The sequence below is a fragment of the Trichechus manatus genome, unplaced genomic scaffold, assembly GCF_000243295.1.
Source record: "Trichechus manatus latirostris isolate Lorelei unplaced genomic scaffold, TriManLat1.0 scaffold00024, whole genome shotgun sequence".
In the NCBI taxonomy this organism is placed as follows: Eukaryota; Metazoa; Chordata; class Mammalia; order Sirenia; family Trichechidae; genus Trichechus; species Trichechus manatus.
The window spans coordinates 3,047,142-3,068,332 of record NW_004443960.1 but is presented as its reverse complement, the minus strand read 5'-3'; the positions used below and the strand labels follow the sequence as shown (position 1 = coordinate 3,068,332).

Below are 21,191 nucleotides of genomic sequence, written 5' to 3'. Positions count from 1 at the left end.
GGAGGGATCAGTTCCTGGAGAAAGATATCATGCTTTGTAGAGGGTCAGCAAAAAAGAGGAAAACCCTTAATGAGATGGATTGACACAGTGGCTGCAACAATGGGCTCAAGCATAACAATGATCATAAGAATGGTGCAAGACTGGGCATCATTTCGTTCTGTTGTATATGGGATCGCTATGAGTTGGAACCTCTTCAACAGCACCTAACAACAACTCTTTCATATAGATTTACATATATTCAGGTCAATTTTTCCACTTGGTATTTTTTACTATCGACCTATTTGTCTACTCGTAGTGCAATCCATAGGCACCCTAGTGGCACAAGAGTTAACTGTTCTGTTGCTAACCAAAAGGTTAGTGGTTCAAACCCACCCAGTGGTTCTGTGGCAGAAGATATGGCAATCTGCTCCCATGAAGACGACAGCCTAGAAACCTCATGGGGCAGCTCTACTCTGTCACATGTGGTCGTTATGGTTTGAAATCACCTCGACAGCACCTAACTACAACAGTCCAATCCACGGAGTCCCTGAGTCATGCAAACTGTTAATATACCTGCTGGTAACCGATAGGCTAGAGTCTGCCCACAAGTGCGTGGTAAGACAGGCCTGGCAATCTACTTCAGTTAAATCAGCCATTTTAAGATTCTATGGCAGCACAGTTCTACTCTGACACACATGGAGTCGCCATGACTCGCAATCAACTCGACATAGTTTAGTTTTTAGTTCAATCTGTACTGCTTTGATTAAAGGAGATTTTTAGTAAGTTTTGATGTCTGGAAAGGCAGGTATATCCTAACTATTTTTCAAAAATTCTTGGTGCCCGTTTTCATACCAGTCTCTTTATAACATAATTTAAGTCATAGTTAAGTGAGCCTGCTACACCTTAAGAAAAGGCATTCATTTGTATTTTTATTTTTGTCAGCCTGCTTGAGGCCAGTGTTGCACAGATGAATTAGGAAATTCCTGCCCTCAGGGTGTCCTAACCCTGACCAGTGCCTTACTGAGGAATAAACGCTGTATGGGAATGCCGCAGAGGGAAAAGACACTGTTAAGCATCCGTGGGAGGCTGAAACTGGGAACATATACGGAGACAGTAGGAGAGAGGTAAGAGATGGCCGGTGCAGACCGCAGAGTAGAAACTGGCAAGCAGGGGAGGGGAAAGGTAGCCTAGTTCTGACCTACACGCCACCCCTGGCAGAACGGACACCTGGAATGACGCCCAGAACAGGGCGGCAACCTACGCCTACCCTATCCTTTTTGCCTCCGCAGTCTTTGAGTCACCCCGGATGCTGTGGCGGAAACTGCGGCGGCCTTGCGCAGATCTTCCGGTCATAGAGACAGCCCGCTTCCGGTCCAACCTCGGCCCTGCCCTGCCCCAACCGTCGCGCCAGGCAGTCTCCCATTGGCTGTTTGTAACCACACTACATTTCCCAGCAGGCCATGGAGTGAGCTTGCCCGCACCTGGAGTGATGCCAGCCCGCCATGGAGGACTGGAGCCAGGCTCCTGCTTTCCGTCTCCTATGCAGAGCCACAGAAAGGGCGGCTGCCGCTAGCCTGGCCTCCCTATGGCCCTGTGTACTCCATCGGGCGGCCTGGAGCCTCGGCTTCTCAAGCGCAGACGGCTGGCTCCGAACGGGGAGACCAGGCTTCCGCACCGGAAACGAGGTACCGGGCGTGACATCACGGCTGCGAGGCGCCCGGCTTCCCAGAAGGCACCGCGTCCCCGCCGTCTTGCCCAACTGACGGCGGCGGGCACCAATAGTGGCCTGTGAGGACAATCCGAAGGGCGAGGGAAGGTCTCAGCCTCTCGCGCCCAGTTTCCCGGTTTCTCCCGAGCGTGGGTCTCTGGGTCGTCGTCTGCTCGCTCCCAGCGGCGGCAGACTCTCTGAGAGGTGAGCGGGCTCCGTGAGGGCGGGAACCAAGCTGAGGCGGTCTCTGGGGTCCGTTGCGGGGGGAGCCAGGCCCGGTAGGGAGCCGTTTCCATGTCCCAGGTGATGCCGCCACTGGACTTTGCGACAAAGGTGCCCCTTGGTCGGTGGGTCCCTGATGTGACGCCCTCTGCCGCCCTCAACTGGGCTTTGACGGCGGCGAGGAGTCAGCAAACCATGTGTAGACAACTCACATGTTTGCTCGCTTCGAGAGTCATCAACCTCTCCCGAAGGGTACGCGAGGGACGTGCGACCCCAGGGGCGCCATTTGCCCAGATTCAGTGGCCAACATTACTTCTAAGCAGGTGTTCTTAGTATTGGACTCCAGATTTTTTGTCTTCTAGCCTATTGCTTTTTTACCAGCATGAGTTAAACTATTCCTCTCAGTGGGTTTTGCGCGTCATATTTCCCGGGAAAATGGCCCTTGGCCTTTTGCAGGCTGCTTTCGCTCCCTTCATTTCGGGCCTTCTGGTTTAGACATCCTCTAGTTTTCATTCTCAAGATCTTCCTTTCAGCCTTTGCTAAGAGAATCTTGTTCAGAGACCTCACGTATCAGTTGTGATTTCCCTACTCCAGTTTCCTTTCTGAGTTAGCTCTCATGGTGCGTCACTACCGAAGTTGCCTATTGGGGTGTGGTCATGCTCTTACCTGGTCTTGTAGATAACTCATGCTTTCTCTTGTTTGCAGCTTAAGTTGTCTGGAGGATTTCCGTCAGTAAGAAGTGGCTTTTGAAGAAGAAACAAGTGTGGTTGCAAGGCACAATGGCTGCAAAAGTGGTCCCCATGCCCCCAAAACCAAAACGGTCATTTATACTGAGAGTTCCTCCAAATTCCAAGCTGGGCCAAGACCTACTTCGAGATGCCACTAGTGGGCCCAAGACCATTCACCAACTGGTGTTGGAGCACTTCCTCACCTTCTTGCCCAAGCCAAGTGTGGTCCAGCCCAGTCAGAAAGTTAAGGAGACCTTGGTTATTATGAAGGATGTGAGCTCAAGCCTTCAGAATAGAGGTGAGAAGCCAGTGTTGTTTCACTGGAAGTGAAGGGGGCAGTACTGGGAGCTGAGGTAGGCTTCCATGTTAGTAAGTGTCTTAGGGTGGGTTCCCTAGAGAGGCAAAACCAGTGATGCGTATATATGTATACATGTAAATACATATATATGTAGAGAGATTGATTTATTTCAGGGAAATGGCTCACGTGGTTGTAGAGGCTGGCAAGTTCCAAGTCCATGGTTCAGGCACCAGGCTGGAGGCCTCTCCTGACTCATTTAGCTGTGGGGGTTGATGAACCCAAGATTGGCAGGTCAGATGGTAGCCTGCTGGCTCACGGGCTACGGGGGCTGCTGAATCCAAGATCGGCATTTAGGTTGGCAGGCTACTGGTTCGTAGGCTGCAGAGGCTGATGAATCCCAAGATTGGCAGGTAAGACAGGCCACTGGCTCACAGGCTGTGGTGGCTGGTAGATCCCAAGATTGGCAGGCAGTATGGTAGGCAGTTGACTCAAGTCCCAAGGACCGGAGGTCGGATGATGACAAGCCAGATGCAGGATCCAGAGCAAGCAAGCGAGCTTTGCCAAGACGTCCATATATATATTGTATGCAGGCCACACCCCCAGAGAAGCTTCCCTTACAACTGATTGACTGATCATGTTAGATCACATCATGGAGGATGACTACATCATTACATGATTGCTGAATTACATCATTACACAACTGCCAAACCACTGAAAATCATGGCCCAGTCAAGTTGGTACACAACCTTAACTATCAGAGTAATGGATTCAAACTAGGATGCTGGGTATTGAAAAAGGAGTTATTCTGTTACATTGACATGTTGGAAAGAGGAAGTATGTTCTTCTCAAGCTGGAGCAGACAGTGGTGTGCTGGGTATGTAAAGTCATAGAATAAACAGGGTGCATCTTTCTGTATTGTCCATTTTATTCAGATATTCTGGGGGGAAATACCTTTTTAAGATAAAGGAATGTGAATGAATTGTTTCATTGACTCCAGTTTATGAGGTATTTCAGAAGCGCTTGCCGTGGGCCTCTTCAGATTTTGCTGTCCCTGACCTCTCCTTTAATAGCACCTCTGTGGGAAATTTTGAAAGGTAATTTGGGGAATCATTCATTTCAGAATGAGGACACACCTGTGTAGGTTCAAGACCCTGGGGTTTATGGCTTGACCTGTGGACTCAGGAGCAGACAATGTCTTGGGTTGCATGCAGAAGGAATGGGGACAGCCTGGCCCCAGGGTGTGTGTACGGCCGCCATATTAGAGTCACTGACTCTTTCACTAACTGCAGCTTCTTTTTTCCCCAGTGCCCAGAGAAGGAACCCAGCAGAAACAGGAATCAGTGTCTCTGTATTCAAAAGCTGAGCCTGAGGTAGGTTCAATTTCTCTATTTCCTGAGTGTGTCACCATCTCTGCTCTTGCTGCCTTCGCTGCTCAGCCTACCCATAAAACAAGTCCTCATAGTCAGCAAGCAGAGTGGGCCAGTTCTTCACAGCCGCCTTGGACATTTTATTCTGGCTCCCTCCCCCCGCCCCCCACCTTGGCTCCTCTCTGAACCTGGCTCCCTCCTGTGTGCTGCATCTGTGTAGTATTTGGAGAGCCCTTTCCCCATCCTTCTAACCCTTCCCTTGTTCTCTGTGTCCTAGTCTTTCTTACCAGCAGGGCTGTCAAGGAATCTCAGTTACTAAGAGGAGGGGGGCCTGTTGCTCTTTCAGGAGCTGGTGGTCTTTGAGGATTTGAATGTATTTCACTCCCAAGAGGAATGTGTGAGCCTGGATCCTTCTCAACAGCCCACCTCAGAGAATGAAGAATACGATGTTGGGGAGATGATTCTGCTGGGTAAGAAATCAAGTCTCTTGTGTGTTCAGATTGTGTTTATGGGAAAAGTGTGTCCTTCTCCTTCGTCCTTCAGCTTTTGAGGCGCTATTCACACCTGCTGAGCACATGTGCGTGCACACACACACACACACGTTTTACTCCATGTGGTGGAGCCTGGCCCAGCTGTGGGTGGCCATTTTTCCTGTATCTTGTGGATGAGAGAGGAGAGGAGAATTCTTGGCAAGCAAGACCTGTTGCTGACGTACTCTCGTCCGACATGCTAACTGAAACAGCTAGTCTGATGCGCTAACTAACGGCTGACATACGAAGGTCAGATATTGAAACAGACGGAAAATTTGGGCACACTGTTTCTGAACCCATTTTCTGGATCCAGGGCTATTCTCACAACACGTCTATTTTAAATTAGTGTTTTCATTAGACACGTAACTAACTCTTTTAGGTCTTTTTTTTTTCTTCCTGTTCAATAGCTGTGAAACCTACTAGTATAAGTGAAAATATCTGCCACTATTGATGAAAACAGTATCTGACGCTTCTGTGTTATTATGTGCTAAGCATTAGTCTTAGTGCTTTGTGTGCATTTACTATCTCATGTAATTCTCACAATAGCGCCGTGGGGTATAGGAATTGTTACTGTTTTACAGAGCAAGGAACTGAAGCAGAGAGAGGTTAAGAAATTTGCTAAAGGTCACACAGTAGTTAAGTAGTGAGCAGGGACCTCAGAGGTTGTGGTCTTGGCCCAGAGCTATACTGCCTCCTTGTTACATTTCTCTTAATTTTTGTCAGTTACTTTCCTGTGTGGTTGGTGAATGGGACCTTCTTTATTTGTACTCCTTTCCCAATAACGGTTGCCAAGTGTCCCTACTGCTCCATGTGAAACTGGTCTGGCAGCAGCAGCTTCTCTGCAAGCTGCTTAGAGATGCTGCAACATTTCTCTAGGAACATACTGCTAGTGTAGGGGCAGGAGCTCTTAAAGATGGTGTTTGCTGAGTACCTGGGTCTCTTTACCTTACCATCACGGCTGTTTGCTTCTGAGACTCAGTGCAGCAGAAAGCAGGTTTTGGGAGTTGCCTCAGGTGACTGCAACCTATAGTGACTGTTGAACTCTAGTTGTATGACAGTGTATGGTTATGGGGTGTGTGTGTCATGTGTGTTAGGTGCTGTTGAATTGGCTCTGACTCATAGCGACCTTGTGTATAGCAGAATGAAACTTGGCCCGGTCCTGTGCCGTCCTTACAGTCACTGCTGTTTGAACCCATTGTTGCAGCCACTGTGTCATTCCGTCTCATTAAGGGTCTCTTTTTCACTGACCCTCTCCTTTTACCAAGCATGATTTCATTCTCCAGCAATTGGTCCCTCCTGATGATGTGTCCAAAGTAAGCGAGACAAAATCTCACCATTCTCACTTCTAAGGAGCATTCTGGCTGTACTTCCTCCAAGACTGATATGGTCATGTGGAGTGGTATATAACGAGCCCAGTTAACTTTTCACAGGTTATTCTATGTAATATCTTTTTTACGTTGTAGAAAAATAGAAAAAGAGCAGATTTGTTGTCCTGGACTTTTCTTGAGTCTTGGGCGAAGCTAGCATTTATTTTCGATGACTGGTTGGTGGGTATGTTGCCATCTCCAGGAACATTTGGCCATATGCCTTTGGGCCTTGAGACCCGTTCCTCACCATCTCTCCCCCAGTACCCTGAAGCTAATGGTTTAAGCTTAAAGTCATTCATGAACATTCAGACTGGTTGGGTCCTGGAGTTGATATTTAGTGGATTACAAAGATGCATAATGCTCCGTTCCTGCCCTTCGTGAACTTTTAATGTGTTTGTAAGAAAAGTCAATGTAGAATTGTTGTAGCTATAAAGCGCTATCACAAGGTCGAGACAAGGTTGGGACAAAGGAGCAGAGTTTGGAAGAAGGTGAATTTGATTTTAGATGAGATTGAATCCATGGCAGAAAATAAAATGAAATCGTCCTCTGGGTACTTAGAAATTAGAGATTGGAGCTCAGATGTAAGAATGTAGAGATTTTGGAGTCAGTGGCATGTGAGTGATAGTTGAAATAATAACATTTGGTCAGTTCGCCAAGGGAAAAGTACAAGGGATTGAACATCACGGGGCAGGAATCAAAGGAGAGTCTTTGACATAGGAGAACAGAGAATGTGTGTTTCAGTCCAGGACACGTCAAGTGAACCACCTGAAAATAAGTAAAACTGTAGAAAACACTTAAACCAGTTCTCAGAAAGTTATTAAGGTTATGTCTGTTCTCTAATGTGATTAATACACCTTTTCAAGATTCATGTAAATTCCACACATGATAGACAACAAAAAAAAGACTCAGTAGATTTTAAAAAGGAGCGTAATAAAGTATCTGATCTCAATGCATAAAAACTAGAAATTAATAATGAAATCAGAAAATAAAAGTTTCTTCCACCTGGAAATTTTATAACTGTTAAGACCTCCAGTCGTAGGAGAAATACAAATTAAATTTGCATATTTTTTCTAGAAAACACTACTTATTAGAATCTATGATATAACCTAAAGCAGTACTCAGAATAAAATTCATGGCCGTAAAGATATGTATATCCATGAAAAAGTGAAAATAATTAAGCTTCTGACCCATAGTTTAAAAAAAACAGAACGAGCTAACGGAAAGTAGAAGGAAGATATTAATACAAAATAAGAAAATAGTGAGTTAAAAAATAGAATAAGCAGAGGAGCTGATAAGTAGAAAAAAATTGAAATAGATAAACCAGTTTCCACAGAGAGAATGGAAATTGTCAAGGAACTAGCTCCTTCCTAAGACAGAGCAGCGCTTTCAGTTTCGCAACAAAATTCTTCCAAACCTTTAAAAATTAGACAATTTAAATCCTAGGAAAACTTCTAGATTCTTTTTATGAAGTTAGTGTAACAAAACCTGACAAAAATTGCTATGACCAAGTACAATTTATTCCAGAAATGCAAAAATGATTTAATAGTGGAAAACCTATTAATATAGTCAGTCTTACAATAAAAAGATGAAAAATTTTCATTCATTTCCGTAGTTAACTGAAAAGGTATTCAACAAAATCCAAAACACTTCTTCATAAAAATATTTAACAAAATAGTAATAATGGATAAGTTCGTAATAGGGTACCTGTCGTTCTTTCAGCCCAAACTGCAGCTTCATCTTTAACGGGAAACACTGGAGGCATTCCCACTGAAATTAGGAAGATGACAGTGACGCCATTAGCACCACTACTATTTTATACTGTACTGCAGGCTTCAGCCAGTGCAGTAAAATGAGAAAGATATTAGATAAATAAGAATTTGAAAAGAAAAAATAAAAATCTCTATTTACATATAATTGTGTAGCAGGAAAACCCTAGAGAATGTCTGAAAACTTACTACAAATAGTGAAACATTAAGTAAGTCAATAAGATGTAAAATTAATATACGGAGAAATCATTAACTTTCACATATACAATCATTTAAAAGATACAATAGAAAACTCCATTACAATAGGAACAAAAATAAATGAATACCCGTTACAATAGGAACATACATACGTAAATAAATCACCTACGATAAACTTAAGAAATGAACAAAAATTAAACTTTCAAGTGCTTCTAAAGGACACAAAAGTAGATTTGACTGAATGCTAGGAAGGGTTAAGGGTTAACATAAAAAGGTTAGGTCTCCCCAAATTGATTGATAAATTCTATATAATCTCATTAGCAATGCCAATAGCTCCCCCCTCCCCGGAACTCGATAACATGATACTTAAATGGGAAAATAAATACAAATACGCAGAAAACTGGAAAAGAAGAGTAGTGGGGTCGGGAGGGATGCTAGCCCTGGCAGATACTGAAGGAGCCTGTAAAGCCTTGGTAGTTAAACCATGGTATTGACATCTGAGTAGACAGATGAGTGGAATGGAATGGAAAGTTCAGAAACAGCCTCAAGTACACATGGAAGTGTAGTATGTGATAAAGGTGGCATCTCAAATCAGTGAAGTAAAGGGAGACGCTTTGATAAAAGGTGACAACCGAGTAACCGTTTGGTGAATCAGTGCCTTACTTTGCACAGTAAGAAAAAGATTTAAATGTTTAAAGAAGAAAAGGAAGGAAGGAAAGCATAAAAGCACAATTAGAAAATATGAGTGAATTCCTTTATAATGTTCGGATAGGAAGATTTTTCTAATTAAGACTCAAAATCTTGCATGGCAAAGGAAAAAACAAATATATAAGCAAAGTAAGACACAATAAATTGGGAAAAATATTTGCGACTTACATCAGCAAGCCTAATCTTCCTAATGTATTAGGCACTCCTAGAAGTAGAGATCAGGAGCCCTGGTGGTGCAGTGGTTAAAGCACTCATCTGCCAACTGAAAGGTTGGCAGTTCGAACCCATCAGCTCCTCCATGGGGTAAAGATGTGGCAGTCTGCCTCCATGAAGATTCCAGCCTTGGAAACCCTGTGGGGCAGGTCTGCCCTGTCTTATAGGGTTCCTGTGAGTTGGAGTCAACTCGATGGCAACGGATGTAGAAATAAAGAAGAAAAAGACCAAGAAATTCACTGAGAAATACAGATTAGTCTTACCCATATGAAAAGATGGTTAGCCGTACTCACAATTAGAAATGAAAGTGAAACCTGTACTGAGTTAACATTTTGTACTTATCAGTTTTGTAGAAATCAAAAATTTAACAACACACTGATGTTGAGGTTGTTGGGAAACAGGTATTCACATAGATTGCTGGTGTGCATGTCAGAATGGTACAACCCCTGTGTATGGGGATCTGTCAGTAATTACCCATATTACAGATTCTTTCACTCTGACCCAGCAGCCCCACTTCTGAGAATCTGACCTAGAGCTGTAACAACAGCACACATTTGAAATAAAACACAAACAGGTCTATTCAGTGTGGTGTTATTTGTGAAAACACAAGATTGGAAGCAATTCAGGTGTCTGTGTGGGGGATGGTTGAATAAACGATGGTATGTCTACACGTCATACCGTGATAATCTCTGTCCTGGGATATGGTGAGTGAAAAAACAAGTAGCAGAAATATATGTAGTATACTACCTTTTATATAGGGAAGGGGGGGATAGATTTGTATTTGCCTAAAGACACACTGGAAGAATAAAAAGAAACTAGTGAAAACTGGCACCTGTTTGGAGGATGAGTAGGATGGATGGGCATCTCATTGTATATCTTTTTTTCCCTTTATTGTGGTAAAATATATGTAACAAAACATTTGCCATTTTAATAATTTTTAGGTGTATGATTTAGTGTTATTAATTAAATTCACCATATTGCTGTGCAACCACTATATTTTCAAATGTTCTTTATTCTCTAAACAAAACCTCAGGAGAGGGTCAGTGAAAGAGAGGAAGACCCTCAACGAGATGGATTGACACAGTGGCTGCAACATTGGGCTCAAACATAGTAGCGATTGTGAGCATGGCACAGGACGGGGCAGTGTCTCGTTCTGTTGTACATAGGGTCGCTGTGAGTTGGAACCACCTTGATGGCGCCTAACAATAACAACAACAGAAACTCAGTGCACCGTAATTCACAACTCCCATTTTCCTCTCTTCCCCCAGCCCATGGTAACTACAAATAAACTTTTGTCTCTGCATTTACCTATTTTAAGTATTTCATATAAGTATTTGTCCTTTTGTATCTGACTTACTTTGCTCAGCATAATATTTTCAAGGGTTCATCCATGGTGAAGCATATATCAGAACTTCATTTCTCTTTATGGCTAAATAATATTCCATTTTATGTATATACCACATTTTGTGTATCCATTCATCTGTTGATGGACACTTCAGTTGTTGCCACCTTTTGACTATTGTGAATAATAATGCAGTGAACTTTGGTGTACGAGTATCTGAGTCCCTGCTTTCAGTCTTTTGGGAACATACCTAGGAGTGGAATTGCTGGGTCATATGGTAATTCTGTAGGCTCCCTAGACGATGTAAACTGTTAAGCACTCAACTACTAGCCGAAAGGTTGGTGGTTCGAATCCACTCAGAGATGCCTCGGAAGAAAGGCCTGGTGGTCTGCTTACAAAAAGGTCACAACCTTAAAAACCCTATTAAGTGTGATTGTTCTCTGCCATACTTGAGGTTGTCATGAGTTGGAACCAACTTGATGGCAACTGGTTTGGTTTTTTTGTTTTATGATAGTTCTATGTTTAACTCTTTGAGGAACTGCCAAACTTTTCCACCATTTTACAGTCCCACCAGCAAAGCACGAGAGTTCCAATTTGTCCACATCTTCACCAGAACTTGTTATTTTCCTTTTTATTTTTAATAATAACCTAGTGAGTATGAAAGGAGCCCTGGTGGCACAGTGGTTAAGGCTGGGCTGCTAACCGAAAGATAGATGGTTCGAACCCACCAGCTGCTGTGTGGGAGAAAGATGTGGCAGTCTGCTTCTGTAAAGATTTACAGCCTTGGAACCTCCATGGGGCCGTTTTGTTCTGCCCGATAGCGTCACCATGAGTTTGAATTGACTTAATGGCAGTGGATTTGGGTTTTGGGTAGTGGATGTGAAGTGTTATCTCATTGTGGTTTTGATTTGCATTTCTCCAGTGACTAATGTTGTTGAGCTTATTTTCATGCACTTATCAACCATTTATATATCTTCCTTGGAGAAATGTCTGTTCAAGTCCTTTGCCCATTTTTCAACTGAATTATTTTTGTTGTTGAGTTGTAGGACTTTATATGTTCCCAATATTAAACCTTTCTCAAGTATATGATTTGCAAATATTTTCTCTCATCCCATAGCTTGTCTTTTTGCTTTCTCGGTAATGTCCTTTGATGCACAAAGGTGTTTTTCTTTAAAATGACATCAAATTTATCTTTTTTCTTTTGTTGCTCATTGCTTTTGACATTGTGTCTAAGCATCTAAGCATGAATACTTACCCCTATGTTTTCTTAAAGAGTTTTATGATTTTAGTTCTCATATTTAGGTCTTTTATCTGTTTTGAGTTAATTTTTGTATATGCTGTGCGGTAGAGGCCTAGCTTCATTCTTTTGCATGTGTAAATCCAGTTGTCCCATTAACCATTTGTTGAAGAGTCCATGGAATAGACTTGACACCAAGTCAGTTGGCCATAGATGTATGGGTTTATTATTGGACTCTCCGTTTTATCCCACTGGTCTATGTGTCTGTCTTTACTCCAGTGTTGTACTGTTTTGATTACGGTAGCTTTGTAGTAAGTTTTGAAATTGGGAAGTGTGAATCCTCCTACTTTGTTCTTCTTTTTAAATTGTTTTGACATTTTGGGGTCCCTTTAAATTCCATATGGATTTGAGGTTGGCGTTTCCATTTTTCCAAACAAAGGCTGTTGGAATTTTGATAGGAATTACATTCAATCTGTAGAACACTTTGAGTAGTGTTGACGTTTTAATAGTATTAAGTCTTCCAGTTCATGAACACAGGATGTCTTTTCATTTATTTAGGTCTTTAATTTCTGTCAGCAGTCTTTTGTAGTTTCAGTGTACAAGTCTTACACTTCCTTGGTTAAATTTATTTTTAGGTATTTTATCCTTTTAGATGCTGTTGTAAATAAAAATATGTTCTTAATTTCCTTTCTAGATTGTTCATTGCTGATACATAAAAACCCAACTGATTTTTATATGTTGATCTTACACCCTGCAACTTTGTTGATTTTGTTTATTAGCTCTACTAGCTTCCTTGTGGATTCTTTGAGGTTTTCTATATATAGGATACATATGTCATTATAAATCTATGTTATACACGACGTATAAAGATAAGATGTAATTTGACTACAGCATAAAGGGATGTATTGGAGCAGAGGTTTTGTATGCTACTGAAGTAAAGTGGGTATTGATTAAAACTAGAATGTTATAAATTTAGGATGGTAAATGTAATCCCCATGGTAACCACACACACACACACACGCACGCGTGCAAAAATCTAAAGATACATACAAAACAGGAAATTAGAAGGGAGTCAAAATGTTTCATTGCAAAAATTAACCAAACACAAAAACAGAGAAAAATGGAGGAAATGAGAGACAAAAAGAATATAAGACTTACAAATAGAAAAACAGCATAAGTTCTTCTGTATCAGTAATTACTTTAAATGTAAATGGATTAAACTCTTCAATCAGAAGGTAGAGATTGACAGGTTGGATAAAAAAAAAACAAACAACATGAGCCAACTATACAATGTCTACAAGAAACTCACTTTAGATCCAAACACACAAATGGGTTGGAAATGAAAAGGAAAGGACAATATTTCATGGAAAATAATGGCTGAAAGAGCTGGGATGAGTATCAGACAAAATGGACTTCAAGTCAAAAAGTATCAGAAGAGACAAAGACAATCTATAGAGATAAAAGGGTCAATTTATCAAGAAGATATAACAATTATAAACACGTAGGCACTTAACAACAAAGTCCCAAAATATATGAAGCAAGCTTTGACAGAATTGAAGGGAGAAATAGACAGTTCTACAATAATTTAAGTTGGAGAATTGAATGCACTATTTTCTATAATGGGTAGACCATCAGTAAGGAAATGGGTAGACCATCAGTAAGGAAATAGAGGACTTGAACAACACTATAAAACTAGACCTAGCAGACATATATAGAATACTCCACCTAAGAACAGCAGAATACTTGTTTCTTCTCAAGTGCACATGGAACATTCTTCAGGATAGACAGACCTTATGTTAATGGTCTCAATAGATTTAAAAAGATTGAAATCATGCAAAGTATCTCCTCTGATCTATATGGAAATTAAACAGCATACTCTTAAACAACCAATGGATCAAAGAAAAAAAAAATCACAAGGGAAATTAGAAAATACTTAGAGACAAATGAAAACACATAACAAAACTTATGGTTGCAGTGAAGACAGTACTCAGAGAAAAATTTATAGCTGTAAACATTTACATTAGAAAGGTAGAAAGATCTCAAATCAATAACCTAATTTCACACTTTGAGGAATAGCAAATTAAACCCAAAGCTAGCAGAAGGAAGGAAGTAATAGAGATTAGACTGAAAACAAATAATATAGAGAATAGAAAAACAATAGAGAATCAATGAAATCAATGCAATAATAAAACCAAAGTTGGTTCTTTGAAAAGATCAATAAAACTGACAAACCTTTAGCTAGACTGACAAAAGAAAAAAAGCAGCAGCAAGTAAAATCAGAAATGAAAGTGAGAATACTACTTATCAACATTACAGAAATAAAAAGGATTGTAAGAGAATACTGTGAACAATTGTATGCTGATCAATCAGATAATCTAGATGAAGTGGACAAATTCCTAGAAACACACAAATTACCTAAACTGACTCAAGAAGAAACAGAAAATCTTAATGAGCCTATGAGAAGTAAAGAGATTGAATTAGTAACCAAAAACCTACCAACAAAGAAAAACCCAGGACCAGATGGTTTACTGGTGAATTTTACTGAACATTTAAAGAAGAATTAGCATGGTTTTTCAATTACCTTTTTCTTTCTTTAGTATTTGCTTGGTTGCTATAAACCTTTGACTGTTTTCCAGAGTTCTAACAAAGTTGGTTCTAACCATTTCTGCTTGCTTTTTTGGCATTTCTGTTGGAGGATGAGAGTTGGAGCTGCCTACTCCACCATCTTGCTGATTTAACTCCCATGTTGTCATTTTTGAGCAACGTAAATGTATTTTCTACTTAAAAATTTGTTAAAAATTAGTACATTACAGGAATATAAAACATACTCATTGACACTTTCAGTAACATAAGAATAATCCTATTAGAGTTTCAATAAATTTCCCCTGAAAAAAGAGAATTAGCCTTTTAAAATTAATATAACCTAAAATTTATAGTCATTCATAAAACATTGGTGGAAATTTCTTAAAAACTGAGAACAAAATAAAGAAATATGCTATCACTAATAATATTTAGCATATTATTAACTGGATTTTCTAAAGCAGTAAGATATGAAAAAGGTGTTAAGAGAAATAGAAAAGGAGGGAACCAGAGTATGATGTGTACTTATAAAATCTAAAAGGATCAACTGAAACAATATTATTTTAATAGTTTTAAAGTATGTAGGTAGGAAATAAACATATAACAATAGCATTATTAAATAAACACAAAATAATGAAAGACCTTATTTGGAGTGCCTATAAAATCAGAATAATCTAGAGATGTTTTATTGGTTAATGTGAAAGATTCTTAAACAATGGAGAAACATTTCTAAATGTGAGAATTAAAAGCATATAAAGATAGAAGAGCCCTCCAGATTTACTTATACTGTATCTGTTGTTGTTGTTAGGTGCCATTGAGTTGATTCTGACTCATAGCTACCCTGTGTACAACAGAATGAAACACTGCCCCATCTTGCACCATCCTCACAGTCGTTGCTATGTTTGAGCCCATTGTTACAGCTGCTGTGTCAATCCATCTCATTAAGGGTCTTCCTTTTTTTGATGATCCTGTACTTTACTAAGCATGATGTCCTTCTCCAGGGACTGATCCCTCCTGATAACATGTCCAGCATACGTAAGACAAAGTCTTCCCATCCTTGCTTCTAAGGAGCATTCTGGCTGTACTTCTTCTGAGACAGATTTGTTCATTCTTCTGGCAGTCTGTGGTATTCAGTGTTCTTTGCCATTGCCATAATTCAAAGGCATCAATTCTTCTTCAGTCTTCCTTATTCATTGTCCAGCTCTTGCATGCTCATGAGGCGATTGAAAATACCATGGCTTGAGTCAGGTGCACTTTAGTCCTCAAAGTGACATCTTTATTTTTTAACACTTTAAAGAGGTCTTTTGCAGCACATTTGCCCAATGCGATATGTTGATTTCTTGATTGCTGCTTCCACGGGCGTTGATTGTGGATCCAAGTAAAATGAAATCCTCAACAACTTTAGTCTTTTCTCTCTTTGTCATGATGTTGCTTATTGGTCCAGCTGTGAGGATTTTTGTTTTCATTATGTTGAGGTGTAATCCATACTGAAGGCTGTAGTCTTTGATCTTCATTAGTAAGTGCTTCAAGCCTTGCTGAAAGTAAAGAGGACTGTATATTTAGTCAGTCAAAATTTTAAATAGCTGGAAATAGGTATTCTGGCTAGTCTTACCAGTATCACAAGATATTGTAAAACAGTGTGGTACTAATGAGAAATAGCTAAGATACAGATCACACATAAATAGAGATAATGTGAACATTTCAAAACAAGAGGAAAAGGAAGCTTTATAAATGTGACTGGGATAATTGTATCATAATTTAGAAGAAAATTAATTTCAGTCCATACTGTATACTAAATTAAACTCCCAATGTGTTAAAGTTAAGTATAAAAAATAAGTCATAAAAGAACAGCCGGAGAACAGAGTAGAACTTTATGAGAACTTGAACTGATTTTTTTTCTGATTTTACATCATAGAGTTATTACAGAGGAAGTCATCAGTTAAAAAACATTTATATCAATAACGATTGACAGAGAGATTGAGATATGTAATATATAAAATGTATTAGAGTCTCAACCCAATAGGTAAATTATTTCTTTGTGTAATCAAAATACAGAGTATAACTATAATGAGACACCATTTTACACCTATTAAATGTTTTTAACTTATGGTAAAGTTGATACTCATATATTGGTGGTTATATTGAGATTGGTACAGCTTCTTTGGAAAGCAGTACGGCAGTTCATATCAAGAGCTCTGATAAAAATTTGTCATATGCTTTGACTAAGTGTTTTTATTATCCTAGGGGATTAATTAAAAAGAAGAAAACTTGGTGTGAAATGGCTAAATTCAGCGGAGATTCACATTCCAGCTTCAGGATTAGCCGCATATGTAAATAGTTGATTTAACCCTTTACTCTCAGGGAGTCCCTAGGTAGTGCAAACTGTTAATGCAGTCAGCTGCTAACCTGATGATTTACTTCCAAAAAATCATCCGTTGAAAACCCTATGGAGCACAGTTCTACTCTGACATAGGGTTTCCATGAGTCTGAATCGAGTCCGTGGCAACTGGTTGTTTTGTTTTTACTTTCAGTGAGTTGCTGAGAGTTTAGGAGTTCCTTTTCAACTCACAAGGAGCCCTGGTGGTGCAGTGGTGAAGTGCTCAGCAGCTAACCGAAAAGTTGGCAGGTCGAACCCACCGGCTTCTCTGTGGGAGAAAGATGTGGCAGCCAGCTTCTGTAAAGATTTACAGCATTGGAAAGCCTACGGGGCGGTTCTACTCTGTCCTGTAGAGTCGCTGTGAGTTGGAATCGACTTGGCGGCAGTGGTTTTGGGTTGTCAGCCTATGTGTTGACAGCATACTTTTTTTTTGCTTTGTTACCTAGTCTTTATGATGTTCTTTTACACATAGACTTTTTATTGAACTATGATATAAATACAGAAAGTTTACAGATCATGAGTATACAAGCTCAGATTTTCACAAAATGTACACACTCAATCCAACTGCCAACCAAAATTGGTTATTACCAGTACCCCAGAAATCCTTCTTGTGTCCCATTTCCAGTCACAATTCCGCTTCATCCCCAAAGATAACCAACCACTGTTCTGACTTACAATACCATAGTTTTATCAGTTGTAGTAATCTCTTTAATGGCCAAATAATAATCCATTATGTAAATATGCCATATTTTCTTTGTTTTTTATTATTTAAATTGTTGTAAGTTTTGTACTATATATAATATTGTAGTTTTTTCTAATGCTATAATATGGTAATAGTTTCTAATATAGTAAAAATCTGGAAGCAGTTCATCTTACCATTCATTTATTAGACTCCTAAAGTTTATTAATGCTGCCATTTATATTTATGTCTTTGTCCCCTAGTCCTTAGTGTGGTCAGTATGAACTTGTGGAAAAAATAATTGGTGCCTGTTCAGAACACATAAGTGCTCAGCTATTAACTGAAGGGTTGGCTGTTTGAATCCACTCAGAGGTGCCTTGAAAGAAAGTCCCGGCGATCTACTTCTGAAAGATCACAGCTATTGAAAACCCTATGGAGCACAGTTCTGCTCTGAAGTATGGGGTCGCCATGAGTCGGGGTTAACTTTATGGCAACTGGTTTGATTGGATTTAGAATACTTGTCCAGATGTTTGTTACTGTCTTTGGCATTCTGATATGCAGACCCTCATCAGGTATCTACCCAAAGGCAAGGCCAACATATGAAGTCTTTCAATGCAGTCCCACTCATTTTATTTTAAAAAAGAAAGATTAAAAATGGACTATGTGCTTACACTGAGGGGAATGGAAAGATTTATCAGCCATGTAGCTGATAAATGAATGAATAAAGAGTGGAAAAGGAGTGTTGGTGGCAGTTATCTACCAGTCCTCAGATTTCTGACTTTCAAGATTATTGTTTCACAAGAAATATGACTTGTTTTCTTCTTGCTTGGTATTGTCATATCCCTCAAAACTTAATAAATTCCCTCTTTGTTTCAACAGTCAATGATGGCAATCATGAGGGTGACACTCATCAAAAGGAACCTGCAGAGAATGAAGATTATAGAGAAAAGTCTTCAGGGTGTGGTGAAATGGATTGTTCCTTGGTCTCTGAACAATCTCCAGATTACCACAAAGAAGAAAGGCTAAATACATTCATTCCACATGAAAGGAAATTGAGGAATCTTTTAGTTACCATTGAAAATGATACTCCACTAGAGGAACTCTCAAAATATGTGGACATCAATGTTATTGCACTTACCCGAAATCGGAGAACAAGGAGATGGTACACTTGTCCACTATGTGGGAAACAGTTTAATGAAAGTTCTTATCTTATTTCCCACCAGAGGACTCATACTGGAGAAAAACCCTATGACTGTAGTCACTGTGGGAAAAGCTTCAACCATAAAACAAACCTTAATAAGCATGAACGAATCCATACAGGAGAGAAACCTTACTCATGTTCCCAGTGTGGGAAAAACTTTCGTCAGAATTCTCATCGGAGCCGCCATGAAGGAATCCACATAAGGGAGAAGATATTTAAGTGTCCAGAATGTGGGAAAACCTTCTCAGGGAATGAAGAATTTGTGCTTCATCTGCAGAGTCATGAGGCTGAGAGGCCATATAGTTGCAAAAAATGTGGGAGAAGATTTGGTCGGCTGTCAAACTGTACCCGGCATGAGAAAACCCATTCAGTATGTAAGACCAGAAAGCAGAAGTGGGATTGGGAAAGGTCTAATAGTCCTGCCTCTACCTAAAATGTTTCACTTAGGCATTCTGAATTTCCAGGCTGTCTGAAAAGATACAGGTATGTGAAGACCTCATCATAGCCAAAATTGGATAATACCCGTCTTGGCTGAAACCTCAGATTATTAGAAAATTCACAGGGAAGAAAATATACTCAAGGGCTATACCTCAATTAGCATCCAGGCTTTTTGGACTAGGGAGCTTTCTTTTGTGAAGTTGTACAACAATATACAGATCAGTTCCCCAAAAAAGACTTTGAACCTGAGTCTGGAGGCTGCTTAGCTGCAAGGTAAACAGAATGACTCATCCCTACTGAAAATATGTCCATGAGGATCTACACTTGAGAAAAGTGGAAATAATGTAAAGGTCTCTATCTGGCATCATATTCCCCTGAAAGGACCAAACTACTGATTTTTTAAGCCAAAAACAGTTCATATAACCCTCTTAAGAACAACCTATTAAAGCTTTCATGTTGCAAGGGATTGTTTACTTTGGATTATAGAAAAACTACAGCAACTGAATGTCAAAGACTTCACCATTTTTCATTGAAACTAACAGTCACTTTTAATAACATTTGCAATTTCTGATGAAAACTGACTTTTACAGAATCCTTTGAAGATCATAATTTTAAAGTGTCTCCTGTTCTTACTGTGTTTTGTTCGGCTATTGATCTCCCAAACAGCTGTCTCTCAACCCTGAGCAATTCCTCCCATGCAGAAAGAAGTTCGATCACTCAGGAAGAGCTCTTCAGAATCTTGTCCCTTTACTGAGCCATGATCTTACCTGCTAAGAAGGAAATTCCAAGACCATGAAGAGGAAGGACAGACCTGGAGACAAGAAGAAGTTACTTGGATCCTTGGCTGTGAATAGCCTCAACATATGCTTAATCCCTCTCTACATAGCCACCAGGCCTTTGGCAGTGGGCTGGTCACTACCTCACAAGGCAATGTGTTTTATTTGTAGAAATTACATCTATAGTGATTAGCTCACATTGCCCCTCATGAGACAAGATTCCGTGTGTCTTCAGTGTAGTGGATATTCGTTATTGTCTCGGTGTCCCTATATCCAGGCCCTCCTGAGGTATCTGCGCAGAGGCAAGGCCAGCGCTGTCTTCATGGGACTGACTCGGCGTTGTGGTTTGAGGCATTCTTGATCAGTTTTGCTTGTTTGTTTCAGGTTTCCCAAAGTTTTACATTGGGATTTGATTGGAATTGGGTTAATCTTATAAACCATTTGGGAAAGGTTTTTAACTTTACAAATTCTTTTCCCCATCCAGAAACATGCCTTTCCGTTTACTAGAGTCTCATAGTCCTGAGTAAATTTTTCTCACTTTCTTCATGTAAGTACTATACAATTGTGTTATTGTAAATAGTTTTTATCCTTTATATTTTTCTAGTTGGTCATTGTTCTTACACAACAAATTTATTTTTAATTATATATTTGTGTAACCAGCCACCTCACTAAATGTTATTAATTTTCAATAATTTCTTGACTTAGTTCTCTGTTACAAGTAGTATAAAATTATATCATCTACAAATAATAGTTTTGTTTTTTCCTTTCTGTCTGTTGGTTTCTGTTCATTTATTTGTTGTTGTTTCAATATATTGTTGTAAATTTAGTTGTTGTTTTGGTACAAAGCATATTAAAAGAAGAAAGTTTAGTAGTACAATTAACTGATTCCTAACTTAAAAAAAAAAAAGCCGTTAAAAGCCTTAGAAAAAACTGCCCTTTAATGACTTTGTATTTCAAGTCAGTAGCACCCTGTAAAACCAGGAACAAAACAGGCCACCAGCAACATTATTCTCCTTTAAGGGAAGTCTGGCCAGTGTACTAGGAACTGGGACAGAGATCTGAGTCATCTGTGTTAGGAGTGGCCAACCAAACGGTTCTGACAACCTGCAGATCGCCCGTCTGTATCAAGTCCCTGGGGTGAGATTGCCATGTCCCCTACCCAAGGGTTGGGCATGCAGCAGTGGCCCAGACTCCCCAAGGCACCTTTTAAAAGGAGAGTGTGGTGGTAGGTGACGCTACCATGGCCAAAGTCCCCTTCCCACACTGTAGAGTGGCTTGGCAGTTGGCCAAGTGTCCTTTGTCCCCGGGGCTGTGGTTGTGTGCAGGAGGGTGGGAGGCTGTGAGGTTAAGGTCGCTGGCCCTGGCCTGATACCTACTGTCCCCAAGGATGGAGTGAAGCTGGGCCTGCCTGATTTCTGCACACCTGACTTCCGCACACCTGACACAGACCGGGAGCCCAGGTGGCGCAGTGGTTAAG

At 40.2% G+C, this 21,191-nt stretch overlaps 1 protein-coding gene across 2 annotated transcripts; it reads left to right on the top strand.

Moving 5' to 3' along the window:
- Positions 1–1,735: 1,735 nt before the first annotated feature.
- ZNF200 (zinc finger protein 200) lies at positions 1,736–20,621 on the top strand. 2 transcript variants are annotated; one of them, XM_023728428.1, is made up of 5 exons: positions 1,736–1,891; positions 2,615–2,935; positions 4,241–4,305; positions 4,649–4,772; positions 18,179–20,621. In XM_023728428.1, exons 2-5 carry the CDS (start codon positions 2,689–2,691, stop codon positions 18,931–18,933), a joined length of 1,191 nt encoding a protein of 396 aa, XP_023584196.1. In that variant the 5' UTR covers positions 1,736–1,891; positions 2,615–2,688; the 3' UTR covers positions 18,934–20,621. The 2 variants fall into 2 exon arrangements, with proteins under 2 accessions (XP_023584196.1, XP_012410133.1); XM_012554679.2 differs by lacking the exon at positions 1,736–1,891 and having other exon boundaries at positions 2,092–2,935.
- The last annotated feature ends 570 nt before the right edge of the window (positions 20,622–21,191 follow it).

Bases quoted from the DNA above. Each gene is read 5' to 3' on its own strand.
- ZNF200 (XM_023728428.1), top strand. From the start codon at position 2,689: ATGGCTGCAAAAGTGGTCCCCATGCCCCCAAAACCAAAACGGTCATTT. The intron at 2,936-4,240 runs GTGAGAAGCCAG...TTTTTTCCCCAG, and splicing joins CTCAAGCCTTCAGAATAGAG to TGCCCAGAGAAGGAACCCAG. The intron at 4,306-4,648 runs GTAGGTTCAATT...TTGCTCTTTCAG, and splicing joins ATTCAAAAGCTGAGCCTGAG to GAGCTGGTGGTCTTTGAGGA.